The following is a 15,136-nucleotide window of genomic DNA, read 5'->3' as shown; positions in this document are numbered from 1 at the left end:
AGTCGGTCCGTCGAATGGACTACAAAGAAGTCGATCCAGGAGGATGCGGGTGTGCGGGTCAAGCGTTTTTGTCGTTCCGATAGTCTCTCTCCACCCTCTGCGTCTCTTTTGGGGTATCTTCCGAGCCTTTCACATGACCACGCGAGGATCCGCGCGTTTCCGTGAGGCGCATCCTCGAGCGAGGTACGCAGCAAGAGAGGGGTTTCGCAGGCCGCTATAGGCGAATAGAACACGACAAAGTCGAAAGAAAAAGGCGCTGATAAGTTTGGAAGAGCGAGCGGATGGCGAAAGGTCCCGGGTCAAGGGAGTCAACACAAGGGATGAAGACGGAGGGCAAGCAGAGCGAGGTGGCGAACGAATTGGTCGTGATGCGCAGTAAATTGTTCTATTCCAAAACATTGCTCGATGTACGGAAAACAAAAAAAAAACTAACAAAAAGGTGTGCGTGATCTTATCATCATCGCACAACGTGCTCAATTGCGAGCCGACTCTGGGTTCGGCCGCGGTTGAAAAAAGAACATGGTCTGCTCCCCATGCAACCTCCACACCATCCTCACATGTTCTATTCTGAGTCATCTTCGTACCGCGCAGACACCGTTCTAGGCAGCGACGCTCAAGCCATCAGCACGTCGCCCGCGCGACAAGCCAATCGCGAGTAAGCCAATGGGCTCTATCTCCAGCGAAAGGCACATCAGCGAGTCACCGTACGAAACGAGCATCAAGCCGACCCCAGAACGACGAGCTCGATACGATCGCTGGCGGTATTCTAGGTCTAATCCCGATCCGCCGTCTTGCCCGCGTAGAGTGTCTCCGCGCGAAATGCATCAGGCATCCTACCGCCCTGTCTGGACATGTGAGGGCCTCGAAGTAGCTAGGTTCAGCATTTGTAATAGGGCCAACTTGAGACCACGATCTGTTGGATCAACCCTGATCCACGATCAGGCCACAAGCCTGCTGCGAGCCGTCATGCTTGGTTGAACCATGCCTTCGAGTGGTGTGGCACGATGGGGAAGACAGGTCGTTTTGGGACTACGAGCCATGTCTCATCGACGAAGAGAGCTTGTTAAGTTATAGAACCTGGAGGTTCATTGTTGAATATGGACCGCAGAGACAGATGCGAGAAAAGCGTCCCGGTGTGCAAGCTATTTGAAGACATTCATCTCATTGCGTATGCCTGGGGTCCATGAATTGCGCGTATTCGCGAGATCGAATCGACCTGCTAGCGAACAAGTCATGAGTCTAACCACACAAAAAAGAAGACGTTGTAATGGCAAGTGACTATGACGGATGAGAAGAGAAAGGGAGGGGGTTGGGTACAAAGGGGGACCTGAGCAGAGAGATGTCGTAGCGTGCAATCTGTTCCCGAGACCGTGAATGAAAAGGGGGTTGAAGCATCTAGCTCTGCTGTTCGCGCGCGCGCGGAAACGACTCACGGATCCTCGTAGTCGAGACCGCCGAAGAGACCCATGACAACCTGGAGCATAGGAGCGCAGAGGCTTACTTCGTCGCCGGCTTCGCCGCCAAAGATGCGCAATCGCTGCGCCTCGGCGGCCATGGCTTCGTTGTGCTCGCGCTGCTGCTTTTGAATTGCTTGATGCAGGGATCGATCATTCCAGTGATCCCACTGTGGCTGCCAATGAGCGGCAGAGCGCTGAAAAGGCAGCACTGGCACGGACGAGTCCGAACAGATCGACGGGGACGAGCTGATGCTGAGTGATCGTTCTCTGTGAAGCGTGCTGGCTGGCAGGCGGTTCCGAGGCCGTGACCTCGTGCGCTTACGGTTGTGTCGAGCGCCCATGGTTGCTTGTTTGTTGCGTACTGGTGTCGTGAAATAAGCAATATTGGAAGAACTTCAGGTCCGTTGGGGGAGAGAAGGGTATCAGAAGGCAAGACGGAGGAGAGGAGACAAGAGCAAGAACAGCAGAAGAACAGCAGAAATCGACACCTCGCCGCCAAAGCAGAGCCGAGCAGTAGTGATCCTGCTCGAGGATGGGGTGATACTCATGCCGGGGCCGGGGTGCTCTCTTTATATACGTGGGTGGGAGAGCGGGAGCAGGCCATGTGAGTCAACAGCAGAAGCCCAACGACGCTGTGTGAGTCTACGAGTGGTTGCGTTGGCCAAACTTTGGGCTCCGCATGACGAATCCCAACTCATGCAGCGAACAGTCATCGCCCCAGAAGGTCTTGGCGAGCACAGCCACAAGGCTGCTTCCAGATCCTGCACGCGCCACCCCGCACCTCGCATGAGATCCTGTCCGTCGTTCGTCGCCGCGACCTGCTGGCGCGACGATTCGCGCTGTTCTCGTCGTGACCAGGCGTCGCTGAAGACACGCATCCGCGCTGCCTCGCTGCATATCAGATGGCAAGCAGACCTGCTGGCTTGTTTCAGCCTGCAGCAGTGCCGTCCGTGCAGACGACCACGACTGTCGATCCCTCTGTCTCGCAGCTTTCCATGTCGAAGTTAACAGATTGAAGGGAAGTCCGATGATCACGCGCTGTATGCCGCGGAGAAGGTCAGTGATGCCTTGGAGGCGTCAGTGTAAGAGCTCTCTAAAAGAGCTACAGGATCCCATCCGCTCTTGACGAGACTGGCAGGAAAGAACTGATTGAAAGACTGCTTTTTGATCATGTGTACGTCACTAGACCTGGCCCAGGATAAGAGGCCCCGGGCTGATCTACGTGCACAGGTGTGAGGCTGTCACTGCTGGCCGTGGCCAGATCACCGTCCCTTTCTGTCCCTGTTTATCAGCGATGGGCTCGCGGCAATTTTCTGCCTATCTCAAGGTCGGAGAAGTATGGCGTTGAGCTTAACGACAGCACGGTGAACGTGCGGAACAGCTTTCATAGCTTGAGTATGAAGCCGAGATGCCCCAAAGAAGCGCGAACACGTTACACCGTTATCGCCTGCTGGCTCCTGAGTGTCACGTCATTCTGGGCCGCTCGTTTTGTTCACGACACCTAAGACGTGATCCCTCTGTCCCGCGTTCGTCCCAGCCATCTGCAATCGCTGTGTGTGCTCTGCGGATATTACTGATCTGACACCAAGTTTCATTGTATGCGAGCATAATCATGTACCATTCTCCCGCGGACTGCAGCCGTAGGAATACGGACCATAAAGGTTACGGTCAATCAAATTGTGGAAACAACGTTCATAATATTTTTGTTGAGGCCAACCCCAACTTATATGTATCTAGTTCCATACGGCTCTTAGTAGGATACGTAGAGTCTCACGGCGAGCAGTCGAGTTGAGATTCACATCCAGGACCATGTCGCTGGCGAGCTCAAGGCAGCCATTGTGATCTGACCTAAACCGTACTGAAACTTCAACAGAGCAATCTTTAGACGCAGACGCTAGACGTCAGCAGCTAGATCGAAGTGCACAAGGGCGACCTTGAGGCCACCTGCCTGGCCTCTTCAGGTCGAGCGTGCAGATGCGAAAACCGGTGGAGACGGCCTATCGGTTGTGCTTATAGCAGTTGTAAGGTCCATTGAAGCAGTATCGAAGTTGCTAAGCTTTTGATTTTTGCACCGTGTAGACGGCAGAGTCCAAGTGTCGTGCGAGCCAACACCGTAACTTCCAATGGTCAACCAAGATCGCTTGCAAGCACAGCAGCAGAGACTCAAGACAATCTCGACGGGAATGATTCCAAGTGCGAGATAAGTTCGCAAAGATCAAGAAGAAATTACCACGGAAAAGAAAAAAGCGCAGCTGTAGGCCCACTACTGTACCAGCCCAAAAAACATGGCGACAGGGGTGCCTTTTGGTAAGGTCCGAGCACGAGTTGAATTACCGAAGTTTTGGTCATCCCGGCAAGACTGGAAAGCAAGGGCGTCAGCGTTTGTTTCGACGTCTGACCGTGTTCAAAGCTAAAGTTGTGTTCTGACGCGACGGTTCCGTCCATAGATTTGGGGGTGTGTCGAGAGAAATTATGCCAGCTGACGACTACTTGTAGAGCCTAGCGCCACGAGCTTGTGGGCCACGCTTGTCGATCCACGCGAGCAGAGCGCTGCACAATAATCCGGTTTTATTTGATTCATTGTCAGACATGAAAAATCGTCAGCAGCGCGCTTCACTAACAACGGCCGTTGTGAGACACGATATGCCGAAGCGAGACTTCGAAATGGCCTTGAGGAGTGACACGTGGGCACGAAGAACAGACCCAGACGGGAAGCCAAAAAGAAGTAAACATTAAGTTAATGCTGACCAGGAGGAGCGTCGTCGAATTTGCTCGTGGAAATTCCAGGGCGCTGAAGTGGTGCAGCGATTCGCGGTAAGGACCACGGCAAGCGGCCAGTACCGGACATGTCGCGGACGAGTGGTTAAGGACGGATTTTCTTCAGAACGACTGGCGGGATATGCCTTGGTCAATGACGACCTTGACTTATCCACGCGCGCTGCAACGTGTTAACTTTGACAGCGGATTGGACCCTCTTTGACTAGCCGAGAGGGCGCTTCTCGCCAACCAGCCACAAGGGGAAAGCCGATCTCCTTTCGCTCGTTCTCTCTCGCTTCTGTGTTTCGCACTGGTGCCGCCACTGCTCGCTTTGACCGCCGTGGAGAATGCAAGTGACGGGCGATGTGAATCCTCTGCTGAGAGGCGACATCGGATCTCCACGGAATCCGCTGAAGAGCCTCTGGGATTAGGTTTGGTGGCAGCCTCATACATCAGAGATCTGGGACCGAGTGGGACGCCCCAAAAGCTACTGAGCGGAGATTGGCGATGACCACGGCGGCACGGTACAGCTGTGGAGAGCATGCTTGGACAGTGTCTCGAAACGCAATCTCATCGTAAGCTTTTGTGTGCCCCTGCCGCCAGCCGCAAATTGTCGTCTCGGGTGAGAACAAAAGGTCCACCGATCGAAACCAAAAAAAAAAAAGGCCAGGCCGCGCTGCGCAACTGGACATGACAGCACATGAGTTAACTGCATAAGCATCGAGTCAATAATGGGCTGCACAGCAGAGAAACCAGATTGAACGAATCAGGTTTGGGCCAAAGGCGAAGATTGGCGGTTGTTAAACAGAAATTGTCCAGTGACAGGTGCTAGTCCAACGCCCTCGTGGTTCGGACCAGGATCATCCAAAGCGCACTGCAGAACGAATCGTCCTTGGTCAGCTGAAAAAGAACGTTCAGCGCGGCGCCACAATTTCCCAAACAATTAAATAGAAACAGCCCTATATGGATAACAGGCTTTCTAGTCTTGTCCCTCCCCCTCTTATAGGGAGAATGATCCTCCCTTCCCCTGTGTGTATCCCACCGTCTTCCGTCACTGCAGTCGAGGCCGTTGCATATTCCTCCACTACAGAGTCGAAACAGACTACAGTGGCCGAGCCTGCTTTGAGGCCCTTCAAGTCTGACGCGAGGATTGGGTTCTCTGAGCAAGCTAATGGCTGAGCAAGCCCAGCGGCAGCACTAGCTGAAAACCGGGACGTCGCATGGCAGATCCGCCTGATAGGCACTACATTAGACAAATCTCATTGCACCACCAGCGCGAGGCTAAAGCGTGTCTGCAAGAAATATAGGTCCAGACGGTCAACGGCCCCCCGTTTCGTTTCGCCGTGCTCACATCTCTCGCTTGCTTTCTGCTTGCGATTCTCCCTACCGTGGCTCTTCATCAAATCTCGGACTACAGCATATAACATGGCACAAAGTTAAGTCCTGCCCGTGGCTGAAAGCAAGTGAACGAATACGTTGTCAACCATGGAGAGCACAACGTTGATCACATTCATGCTGTGAGTGTCTTTCAGCCAGTAAACTCGGTTGACCAGTGCAACTGATCAAACGCAAGACAACACCCTACCGCGAGGAAAGTGGAACTGTTTGGATCATGGGACAACTTCTCGGAGCCTTACAGCATGGAGCTGGATCGCCAGAGAGGACGGGACTTCTGGACCGGTTGCCACAGTTTCCGCAACATCATATGCGACGGTGACGAGGACGGAATTCATGAGAAACGCTCTGGCGGCCTCAAGATGGGCGGAACTTATTGGTACTTCTACCGCATCGACGACGACGAAGAGTTTCACGATCCCACACAGGAGACGACCACATCCTGTCCGCTTATGCCTGGACAAGAAATGAACGTGCTTGAGGTACCGCTCGACATCGGACGCTTCGGAAGCCACAGCCGCTCGTCGTCAATGGTGTCGTTGCTCAACATCGTTAAGACCTTGAATCCCCAGGATCGCTATGTCAATCCGCAGCCAGTGGTCAAGCCACAACCATCGACATCGGTGGTGTCTGCCAAAGGTATGGCCGCCAAGCCCGTGCAAGTGCTACGCTCAAAAGTCCGCACTCCCGTCTTCCTACATTCAAGCAATTGGAGCCATGCTTACATCGACACAGCCGCTCCGCCCGCGCGACATTTACCTGCTGCATCAGGCGCAGATGCAGGACGAGCTGACAGCCCCAGAAGACGCTGGTCAGCAAGCGAGGCGAATCCAGAATCTCGGCGACATCAAGCCCGAAGATGTTTGCAAGGCTTTGCTAGGTCCGCGCCTACTTCGCCCGTTGAGCCCGCGTTCGCTCTTCTCAAAAATCCCCCCGCGGTGCGGTGTGAAGAGCGCGAGGAGACGCTCGCTCGCAGACAAGGTGACTTTTGTTGTAGCGGAGCTGTTCGAAGCCAGCAGCTAGTCTTGGACACGGCCAAGCATTTGGAGCTGATTGAGGATGAAATCTCCTGGTTTACCGATACCACATCGGCCGTCGCGCAGTCGCCATTCAAAACGAGCCCAGGTCTACAGTGGCCTCTTGTCGACTTGTCGTCCTCGTCAAATTCGCTCTTAGCCCAGAAGCTGCCGGACCGGCAGATGACTGCCGACCTGATTGACAGCTTCCCAGCAGTGCCAAACTATGGTCCTACTGCATCTTACATCGACTTCAGCAGACCGGATCGATCCTCGCACAGTCAAAAACAACAAAAACGCTCGACGACTCTCTCATCCCAGCAATCGACTTCAAGGGAATGGAAAGGCGAGCCATCCCTATTTCGAAACTTGGTAGTGAGTCAAGATGAAACATGGACAGATGACGGAGTTACATCCTCAACAAGTATGTCTGAATGGTGCACCGACGGCACCTCACGTCGACAGCAGCATGACTCTTCTTTTTCATGTTGTCTTAACAGCGCAAAGTCAGCGCAGCTAGACGTGCTAGCCGGCATAACCATGAACAATTTGGTGCCATCCTCAGTGGCGCGGACGTTGGCATCAAATCACAATTCCATAATCGATGGAGCGGCAACGCCATCTTTCTACCTTCTTCCCGAACCGCAGCCGTATCGCAGCGAAGCTGACGAAATGCACCTTGGCCTTCAGGCGCTAGCTGATCAGTATATGCACGATCGACGCTACTCGCCTTGGCGCTCCGAAGTCGACATTCCTCACGCCGAATCAGCTGAGGCCTCTCAAGGTGCGCAATCCGACGTAGGATCGCCCATCTTCAGCTCCATACACGGCGACGCAAGCGACACTTGCACCTCGCATCGCGTGTCCGAGCTACGCGACTGGCCCTTGAAGGAGAATGGGCTTGGTCAATTCCACTTTGAGTTCGAGCAGCCTCAGCAGCCACTCGACCTCGAGCAGAGCTTTGAGCACCTCTCCATACACACAGCAAACACGGAAAGCACTAACAGCACGGCACTGCCGTACCAACTACCCAACACAAACCCGTTCGCGCGGAGCAAGACTTCGCTGGAACCGCCGACGTCGCGAGAGCTCACGCAGGTTGAGCAGTTTCTCGATGAATTCGAGTATCTCGGCGCTGCTTTACTTTGACAAATTTCTTGTGCACTTTATTTTCTTACTTGATGTATCTGTATTCATTGTGTTTTACTTATGATGGCATGTCCGCGGGGGAATCGGCGCCATTGCTGGATGCGCGCCTGCATTTTTGATATGAGGTTATGACTGAGCGCATGGGATGGTCTCGTGTATGTGCGCAACAAGGACGGCGTATGGGTTGGAAGGTGAGGACAGTTGCCTCTCGGCGCTTTCGCCAGTGAAACGGAGCATAAAGCAAAGGACAACATCACCCAATGCATAAAGGATGCGTGGTGGTTGCATAGGTGGCCATTGGAAGAGAGGACAGACAGATTATCAATGATCAAAGATACGTTTCTGTGGCAAACGAAACCCGCCCCTTTATCTTCCTTCTTCCTTCACACAGGCACACTCTCTCACTCGCTCGCTCTGTCTGTCTACCTCTCCTGTGCTCCTCTACCGTGACTACGACTCCTTCACCGCTCACACCGAGTCCACATTCTTCAACCACGTCACCTAAAGCACGTCAGCGTAGAGTCACATAACGTCCTGGTCATCGCATCCTTTCCAGACCACCAAGTCACTGCGCGAATTGGGGCTCACACGCGTCCTTTGGGTCCTCCAAGGCTTTGTTTGGCAACAAACCTGAACTAGCCGTCTAGGCACCGACCTGCAGACCAGCCAGCTGTTGAGTGCTGCTCGCCGTGTGCTCGAGATGACGAGTCGCCCGCCACACGCCCGGCAGAGTTCTGCAGTACACAGACAGCGTTCACGCACGTTACGCGTGCGCTCAAGGCGATGCGCAGTGCAAACGAGGCTGTGCGGCCTTGGCCTGCATGCTGGCCAACCTGGAGTCAAGCGCGTGAGGATGTGTTTTGGAGACCCGCACGGGGGGAGGGGCGTGCTTGTTACGCAAGCTTTGCGCCGCTTGATGGCAATGCTTCGGTTTCAAGCAGCGCGTCGCCAGCAGCTTTATTTCGTGGCCGCCTCGCTCGTCGCCTCTTCTTTTCTTTTCGAACCCGACCTTGCTTTGTCGCCTTTGCGCCCCGTAAAAGGGGATCCCGTCACCTGCGCCCGCCTCGTGCAGCGACCTTAGCGCCAGCCTGGACCCTTGCCGAAGCCCCAACGTTCAATAGGCATCCTCGCTGCGATCGCACCCGGAGCAGCAGACGCTGGCCAGCGCCATCCTTGGGCCGAGTCATCCTGACCTTCGTATAACTTGCACCTATACGGACCGTGGCACGATCCGAGAAGAACGCCCGGTGTGCTCCTCCATCGTCCCACGCGGCAGAGCGCTTTGCGGCCGGCATCCAACTCAACCCGAACGCAGCAAGGCTGACCGCTGCGGAAGTGCACACAATGGTGATCAAGCGATTCTCGAACATGCTGGGAAGCCGGCACGGCTCGAACCCCTTCTCGAGGAGCCGCGCGACGGATGCGGCGGAGCCTGATCCGGTCGTCAACTACAGCGAGGACTCACCCGAGGGCAGCGCCGTCAAGGCTGTGGTACGTACACTGTCACAGGCACTTGTGCCGGACGCCCTCGCAGCTGACAATGGGCACAGAAACTCTTCTGCGAGTCGGACGGTGCGAACGAGCAGGGCGAGGAGGTGCTGCATCTACCCACCATCGTAGAGGCTGCCGAATCCAGCCCAGCGGCCGCTCAGGTGGCCGCGCAGCAGATACGCAAGTTCCTAGGCAAAGACTACTACAACCGACCGCACGTGCAGTACAACGCCGTCATGCTGATCAGAATCCTCTCCGAGAACCCGGGTGCCACGTTCACGAGGAACATCGATCAGAAATTCACAGGCGCAGTCAAGGAGCTGCTACGGAACAACAAGGATCCCAGCGTGCAGCAGATCATGAGGGAGACGTTGCAAGCGCTGTACATGGAGAAGGCGTACGATACCAATCTGGCGACCCTTTTCGCAATGTGGAGCAAGGAGAGTGGCATGAACATCTCGCAGTATACCCGCGCCAGTGGCGCCGGTCAGCACGTTGGCCAAGGTCGTAGCATGCAGCAACAGCCTGTTCCGCAGAACGGCTCGTACGGCAGGTCGAGAGAAACTACCCTGCCGCCTCCTGTCGAGCTTGCCGCACGAATAGAAGAGGCAAAGACGTCGGCGAAGCTGCTTCAGCAGCTCGTTCAGTCCACGCCCCCGAGCGAGCTTCAAACCAACGAGCTGATCAAGGAGTTCGCGGAGCGGTGCCAAAACGCGCAGAGAAGCATGCATGGCTTCATGAACTGCACCAACCCGGTGCCAGACGATGAAACTATGCAGACTCTGATCGAGACCAGCGAACAGCTCAGCCTTGCCGCTAGCAAGCACCAGCGCGCCGTGCTGCAAGCGCGAAGAGCAGGCCATTCCGCATCTCCTGCGCAGCCGGAGAATGGCTACGTTCCTCCGGCAGGGCCCCCGCCGTCGCAGAACGTTCCAAACACGGGCTATTCAAGTGCCAATGCCGCACCTTCCTCTACCTTCACTCCCACAGCGACGCATGACCTGCAAGCCTACTCGCCTCCCCCAGCGCCGCCGGCCGCCATGCGCGACAACCTACAAAGGCGATCCACAGGCGAGTACCCCCCCTCCTCGATGGGCGCGCAGCCTCCATCCCTCAAGCCTGCTGGCCCTCCAAGGCTTCCGCAGGTAGCTACAGAAGAAGACCCTTTTTCAGACACCAACGTCTATAATGCGCCCAGGGATCCACCCCCGGGTAAACCCTCTTCCATTGAACCCGTCTCCGCATCTTCCTACGGCGAAGAAGGAGAGTACGATCCCTACCGCACCACGCATCCTGCCGCTGCTATCGTAGCCGCCCGCGCCGCGCGTCCCGCGGCCCCTTCGGAGCCAGCGGAATCCTGGCGCGACAAGAGCCCCGGCAGCCAAGGAAGCTACAACCCGGGGTACACGTCCACGCCGAGCTACGTGAGGAGACAAGAGAGCGGAGGTGACCACCTAACCATGCACGGTGCGGGAATTGAAGATGCCCTGCCGGAAGAGAGAATCACGCAGAGCGCGGGGCGGTACGGACGGGTCAGCCCGGACGATACCCGCGATGACGCAAGTCGCCTAGACAGCCTCCGGGGGGACGTGAGTCCTTTAGAGAGCAGGCATAGTGGGCCGCTGGGATCAGCGACTGGTCATAGGTCCTAGAACGGCCCAGGTGATTTTGCGCGGATGGTTTGGTTTCGATGTGAATCTAGTCAAAGAAAGCATCTCTTGGGGCGAGGATTGTCTGCTATGTGTTGTTCATTTCTCGAAGTGGCTTTTCTAAAAGAGGTATACTCCCTTTTGCAGGTTGAACATTTGTGTCTCTCTTGTTTGCGCAGCAGAAAGATTGGGACGGAGGTACGGTAACGACGCGAGTGTGGAGGCTTGAAAAGAAAAGAAATGCTATGCTTTTTTCATCGTTCTTCTTCCCACGTGCACCGTCTTGCTTCGCTTGTCTACGCGAAACGGCGGCAGCTGTCTAGTTTTGTGCTTACAATCGACTGGCGAACCCGCCAAAGCCCTTCGTATAATACACTTTGAACTCAGCGAGGAGACCCTCCTTCGCAAGCGTCTTCTGGAACGCCTTGAACTCCGGACTGCTTCCGTGAGCGCCAAGGGACGCTTTGTCCTTATACCTAGTAGTACGGCTGTTAGCAGGCGCTGCGGATCACGCCAGGGATGGCACAAAGCCGGGCTCCGGACTTGCCTCTCCAGCACGAAAATGGAGGGAGCGTCGCCCTTGGTCTCGACTTGCAGGTGGTACTTCAGCGTTCCCGGCTCGTTTGCTTGGACGTGCTTTGACATGTCGGCGAGCAGCTCTTGGACCTGACGCTCACGCGATGTCAGCTAAGAAACCGGGGACTCGACGAACAGAAGCGGGTAACCCGTGAGCACGTGAGGGCGGGAAACCGGAAATTCCCAGGAGATCTGGATTCCATCCGCGGTTCGTGATGGCAACCGGGCGTCGCCGCAACGCCTCCGCACTTCAAAGGGATTCCCACGCACCCTGCCGGCCTTGCCGGGCTTTGGCTTCATGATTGCGATGATCTCTATCTCCGCCATTGCGCTCGCGTTTGCGCCCGTCAAAATTCCGCACGGGAAAGCAACACGTCTGCAGAGGAGGACTTCGGGGAAGTCGTGGCTGGACGACGACAAACGGGGTGGGCCGAGTGCGTTTGAGAAGAGAATCGAAAAGAATCTCAAAAAAAGGAGGTGAGAAATAAGGATATATCCTGGAGCAAGAGGGAAGAATCCACCGCCGAGTATTTCTACCGCTTCGTGAGCTGGACCATTGCCCTGCGCGGTTCGGTATCTTGGAACTAAATCTTGGTTTATGCCCCGCCCAATCAGGATGCCGAGGTTGCGGCGGATCAATCTTCTAGCCTCATTATTAATCGCTACGTGTGTAAGTTAAGCTACGAATGGCACAAAAAAAAGCTTCCCCCCCCCCCCCCCAAAAAAAAAAAAGAAGAAGAAGAAGAAGCATCAGCTCATTTGGCCACCGTTAATCGTGATTTTGGCCATGCTTGCATCGATTCACTTACCAGGGAGACTTCGAAGCAAAGATAAGAGCTTGGGATATTCTGGCTTCAAATCCTGACTCAGTAAGACGGCCTTGATGCCAACAATGTAGCTTCGCAGTACTCTTCCTACACAATTCAGATTCTACGGGGATAGCTCTCAAGGCGAACAAGGTCCGTAGAGCCAGTCACGAGGCGAAAATTCACAGCCGGGCGCGGCACATGAACATCTACTTCTGGAATGTCATCGACAGCGAACAGGATTGAAAGGACAAATCTTGCTACAACTGAGGAAAGTGGCGAAAATTGAACAATATTCTCCGCAGCGAGGAGACCCGCATGTCCTCATACCATTAAAGATTATATATACTTTCCTAAAAATATGTAACCGACGGCCAAGTCTGTCTAAGACCACGCAGCACCAGCGCCGGCGCAAGGACCGTAACCGTATTGGTCCTTGCTCCACGCGTTGAGCGGGCTGAGCGACACGTCAGCCTTACCCTTCGGACAGCTGTTCGTAACGCAGTCCTTATTCGCACCGTTGGTGTAGGTGGTGCACGTCCAGAGCAGAGGGTTGAAGTCGAAGAACACGCAGTTCTGCGTGTTGTAGCAGGTGCGGCAGCAGTCCGTGAAAGACGATGCCCAGCCGAGGTTTGGCCAGCCGTTGGGGCTAGAAATCTTCGAGCCCAAGGGCTTGAAGGAGGCACAAACGTCGACTTTGTTGGTTGCTGTGGCGGTGGCTACCCAGGTGCTCGTTTGTGTGGCAGTGATGGTCCACGTTTCAGTGTTGACCTGCGTGGTGGTGGACGTGCAAGTTGACGTAATAGTAGTTGCGGTCCAGCCCTCGGTGGTGCCTAGCTGGCTGTTAACAGATGTACGACGTAAAGTCTTATCAAAATCCTTACAGGTTGCCACCTTCGTAACTGTCTGCGTCTCGGTCGTTGTGGCCTTCGCTGGGATGGTGGATGTAACAGTGATAGTTGGGGTGACAGTGCTATCCCATGTCAGTCTGCTAAGAACTTTAGTGGGACCTGTCATGCTTACACTGTCGAGGTGGAAGTCTGGATGCCGCTTGTCGTGGTTGAGGTTAGGAAGCACGAGCAATCCGCCGGTAGAGCGTTCCAGCCGCGCTTCTTGATAGGACCGGCTGCACGCTTGGCCTGGCAGGTCTCCTTGGTCTGGTCAACATTGATGGTAGTCGTGCTCGTGCTAATCGTGCTGATGATCTTTGTCGTGCTGACGTCTGTGTGATCGACACTTGTAATAGTAGCAGTTGCGCTGGCCCAGGCGGTCTCGGTGGCTGTAAGCACAGTCATATTAGTGGAAATCCCAGCTCACAAGTACATCGTCGCATACCGGTTCCATATTCAGTGAGCACGGTTGTTGAAGTGACTGTGACGCTAACGACCTGGGTAGCTAGCCAGGTCGAGGTGACCTTGGAAGTTGTGGTTGGCCACAGCTGTGTGGATTGTCAACAATTCTCTTCTTCAACTCGTCAGGATGGAACATGCCTTCCAGTTGGCAGTCGAGGTCACGGTCACGACTTTGGTTGAGCTTGGGGTAGCGCAAGTAGCTACATTGATGCGGGCGTTTTGAATAGACGACCAGCAGACTTGGGTCGACTGGGCGGGAAGATTTTTGCATGAAGCAGGAGCTGGAACACAAGATTGGCAGTCATTGTCTCCCCACCAGCCTGGCTCCGCTACAACAGATGCCGCAAGGGCGAGAACAGAAACGAGTGACTTGAACATGGTAAACGAACGACTGTAAAAGAGTATTGACGGGAAGTGAAGAAAAGCAGAAAGCACACGGTGGGCTGTATACGGGTTTATAATGCACAGCAGAACGCTGGCTGATTTTATATCACGGTGATATTAGCTTAGCGGTGTTAAGTTTAATTGACAGTTCTACGCCGGCGACATGGCCGATGTCGACGGACCGCTTTCGTGAGGGCGAGGACCTGCGGAGGCTTGCGCCGCACAAGATCTGCTCGATGTCATGCACGACAGGTACGATGTAAACCATTCCAATCGGGGATCATAAAGTGGAGTAGGTTGTTTTTTTCGCAGGGCCATGAGAAGATGCCGTCGCGCTTGGCTTGTGATAGTTCGCTAATCAGCTCGCCTCGGACATCTCGTGTTCCTACCTCATGGGTTCGCGCCCGACTCGAAGCCTCTGCTCGTTTGGTAAATGAGCCAGGTGCTAAATGCCAACTAGCAGTTCTGGAGCATCCTAAATCCTCACAGCGAGCGTCCGGAATGGACGTTCCCTTGGTTCCATGCTGGGGGATGGGCTCCAGAGATCTTTGGTAAGAGAAAGCCTGCGGAGAGGCCAAAAACAAACGACAACAAGGACAACAAACAATCGCTGCTATTCCAAATGCACACAACGTTGTGACGGGCTGCTGCAATACGGGCGTCGTGAAGCGTCCAAGGAGAGTTTCCAGGAGTTGAGGTAGAGCCCGAACGGCGGCGCTACGCTCAATTTAGCATGGCCTAGCCTCTTTCGGCCGATTTTCTTCCAATCTAGACTCGCTCCGCTACGGACGACCAGCAGAACGTGGAAATGAGACAGATCCTCTCCTGAAGTTGCTATTTTAGTCTGTAGCCACGATCTACTTGTGTGTTGTTCGATGCCCAGCAAGATCTCAACTGGAAACTGTCCGGAGAATTTGTTTCCTTCTTTCAGAAGTGCGCTTCCTAGTGTCCTAGCTGTTCCTATATGTCCGATTCGATTCTCCCGCGAAGGTCCTCAAGGAAGATGCTTGGTCTGTCATATCCCGCATCCTCTTCACCACGCCGTCTGTGACGCAGGATCGAGGAGCGAGAGTGTGTCTCAGGTGAATCTGCCCTGCCTGACGG

The 15,136-nt window shown here is 54.8% G+C and overlaps 5 protein-coding genes across 6 annotated transcripts; 2 read left to right on the top strand and 3 right to left on the bottom strand.

The window, feature by feature from the left end:
* Positions 1 to 359: 359 nt before the first annotated feature.
* PV09_04074 (uncharacterized protein) lies at positions 360 to 2,175 on the bottom strand. The gene has a single exon (XM_016357368.1). It carries the CDS (start codon positions 1,796 to 1,798, stop codon positions 1,430 to 1,432), a length of 369 nt encoding a protein of 122 aa, XP_016214772.1. The 5' UTR covers positions 1,799 to 2,175; the 3' UTR covers positions 360 to 1,429.
* Positions 2,176 to 4,866: 2,691 nt separating this feature from the next.
* Positions 4,867 to 8,119, top strand: PV09_04073 (uncharacterized protein). Its single transcript, XM_016357367.1, has 3 exons — positions 4,867 to 5,731; positions 5,788 to 6,248; positions 6,345 to 8,119. Exons 1-3 carry the CDS (start codon positions 5,700 to 5,702, stop codon positions 7,772 to 7,774), a joined length of 1,923 nt encoding a protein of 640 aa, XP_016214771.1. The 5' UTR covers positions 4,867 to 5,699; the 3' UTR covers positions 7,775 to 8,119.
* A 614-nt stretch (positions 8,120 to 8,733) lies between these two features.
* PV09_04072 (uncharacterized protein) lies at positions 8,734 to 11,174 on the top strand. The gene is made up of 2 exons (XM_016357366.1): positions 8,734 to 9,265; positions 9,325 to 11,174. The coding sequence occupies exons 1-2, from the start codon at positions 9,119 to 9,121 to the stop codon at positions 10,915 to 10,917; spliced, it is 1,740 nt and encodes a 579-aa protein (XP_016214770.1). The 5' UTR covers positions 8,734 to 9,118; the 3' UTR covers positions 10,918 to 11,174.
* Positions 11,013 to 12,063, bottom strand: PV09_04071. 2 transcript variants are annotated; one of them, XM_016357364.1, is made up of 3 exons: positions 11,761 to 12,063; positions 11,462 to 11,580; positions 11,013 to 11,390 (listed from the first exon to the last, which is right to left on the bottom strand). In XM_016357364.1, exons 1-3 carry the CDS (start codon positions 11,815 to 11,817, stop codon positions 11,246 to 11,248), a joined length of 321 nt encoding a protein of 106 aa, XP_016214768.1. In that variant the 5' UTR covers positions 11,818 to 12,063; the 3' UTR covers positions 11,013 to 11,245. The 2 variants fall into 2 exon arrangements, with proteins under 2 accessions (XP_016214768.1, XP_016214769.1); XM_016357365.1 differs by having other exon boundaries at positions 11,462 to 12,063.
* A 526-nt stretch (positions 12,064 to 12,589) lies between these two features.
* Positions 12,590 to 14,206, bottom strand: PV09_04070 (uncharacterized protein). The gene is made up of 5 exons (XM_016357363.1): positions 13,787 to 14,206; positions 13,632 to 13,734; positions 13,320 to 13,575; positions 13,181 to 13,269; positions 12,590 to 13,129 (listed from the first exon to the last, which is right to left on the bottom strand). Exons 1-5 carry the CDS (start codon positions 14,024 to 14,026, stop codon positions 12,681 to 12,683), a joined length of 1,137 nt encoding a protein of 378 aa, XP_016214767.1. The 5' UTR covers positions 14,027 to 14,206; the 3' UTR covers positions 12,590 to 12,680.
* Between the last annotated feature and the right edge of the window lie 930 nt (positions 14,207 to 15,136).

The sequence above is a fragment of the Verruconis gallopava genome, assembly GCF_000836295.1.
Source record: "Verruconis gallopava strain CBS 43764 unplaced genomic scaffold supercont1.11, whole genome shotgun sequence".
NCBI classification, from domain to species: Eukaryota; Fungi; Ascomycota; class Dothideomycetes; order Venturiales; family Sympoventuriaceae; genus Verruconis; species Verruconis gallopava.
This window is presented reverse-complemented; position numbering and strand designations above follow the sequence as displayed.

Bases quoted from the DNA above. Each gene is read 5' to 3' on its own strand.
- PV09_04074 (XM_016357368.1), bottom strand. From the start codon at position 1,798: ATGGGCGCTCGACACAACCGTAAGCGCACGAGGTCACGGCCTCGGAAC.
- PV09_04073 (XM_016357367.1), top strand. From the start codon at position 5,700: ATGGAGAGCACAACGTTGATCACATTCATGCT. The intron at 5,732-5,787 runs GTGAGTGTCTTT...ATCAAACGCAAG, and splicing joins ACGTTGATCACATTCATGCT to ACAACACCCTACCGCGAGGA. The intron at 6,249-6,344 runs GTATGGCCGCCA...ACATCGACACAG, and splicing joins ATCGGTGGTGTCTGCCAAAG to CCGCTCCGCCCGCGCGACAT.
- PV09_04072 (XM_016357366.1), top strand. From the start codon at position 9,119: ATGGTGATCAAGCGATTCTCGAACATGCTGGGAAGCCGGCACGGCTCG. The intron at 9,266-9,324 runs GTACGTACACTG...CAATGGGCACAG, and splicing joins GCAGCGCCGTCAAGGCTGTG to AAACTCTTCTGCGAGTCGGA.
- PV09_04071 (XM_016357364.1), bottom strand. From the start codon at position 11,817: ATGGCGGAGATAGAGATCATCGCAATCATGAAGCCAAAGCCCGGCAAG. The intron at 11,581-11,760 runs GTGCGTGGGAAT...CGTGAGCGTCAG, and splicing joins AGCCCGGCAAGGCCGGCAGG to GTCCAAGAGCTGCTCGCCGA. The intron at 11,391-11,461 runs GCAAGTCCGGAG...CCGTACTACTAG, and splicing joins TCCATTTTCGTGCTGGAGAG to GTATAAGGACAAAGCGTCCC.
- PV09_04070 (XM_016357363.1), bottom strand. From the start codon at position 14,026: ATGTTCAAGTCACTCGTTTCTGTTCTCGCCCTTGCGGCATCTGTTGTA. The intron at 13,735-13,786 runs GCATGTTCCATC...CAATCCACACAG, and splicing joins CCTCGACTGCCAACTGGAAG to CTGTGGCCAACCACAACTTC. The intron at 13,576-13,631 runs GTATGCGACGAT...CTGTGCTTACAG, and splicing joins GCTCACTGAATATGGAACCG to CCACCGAGACCGCCTGGGCC.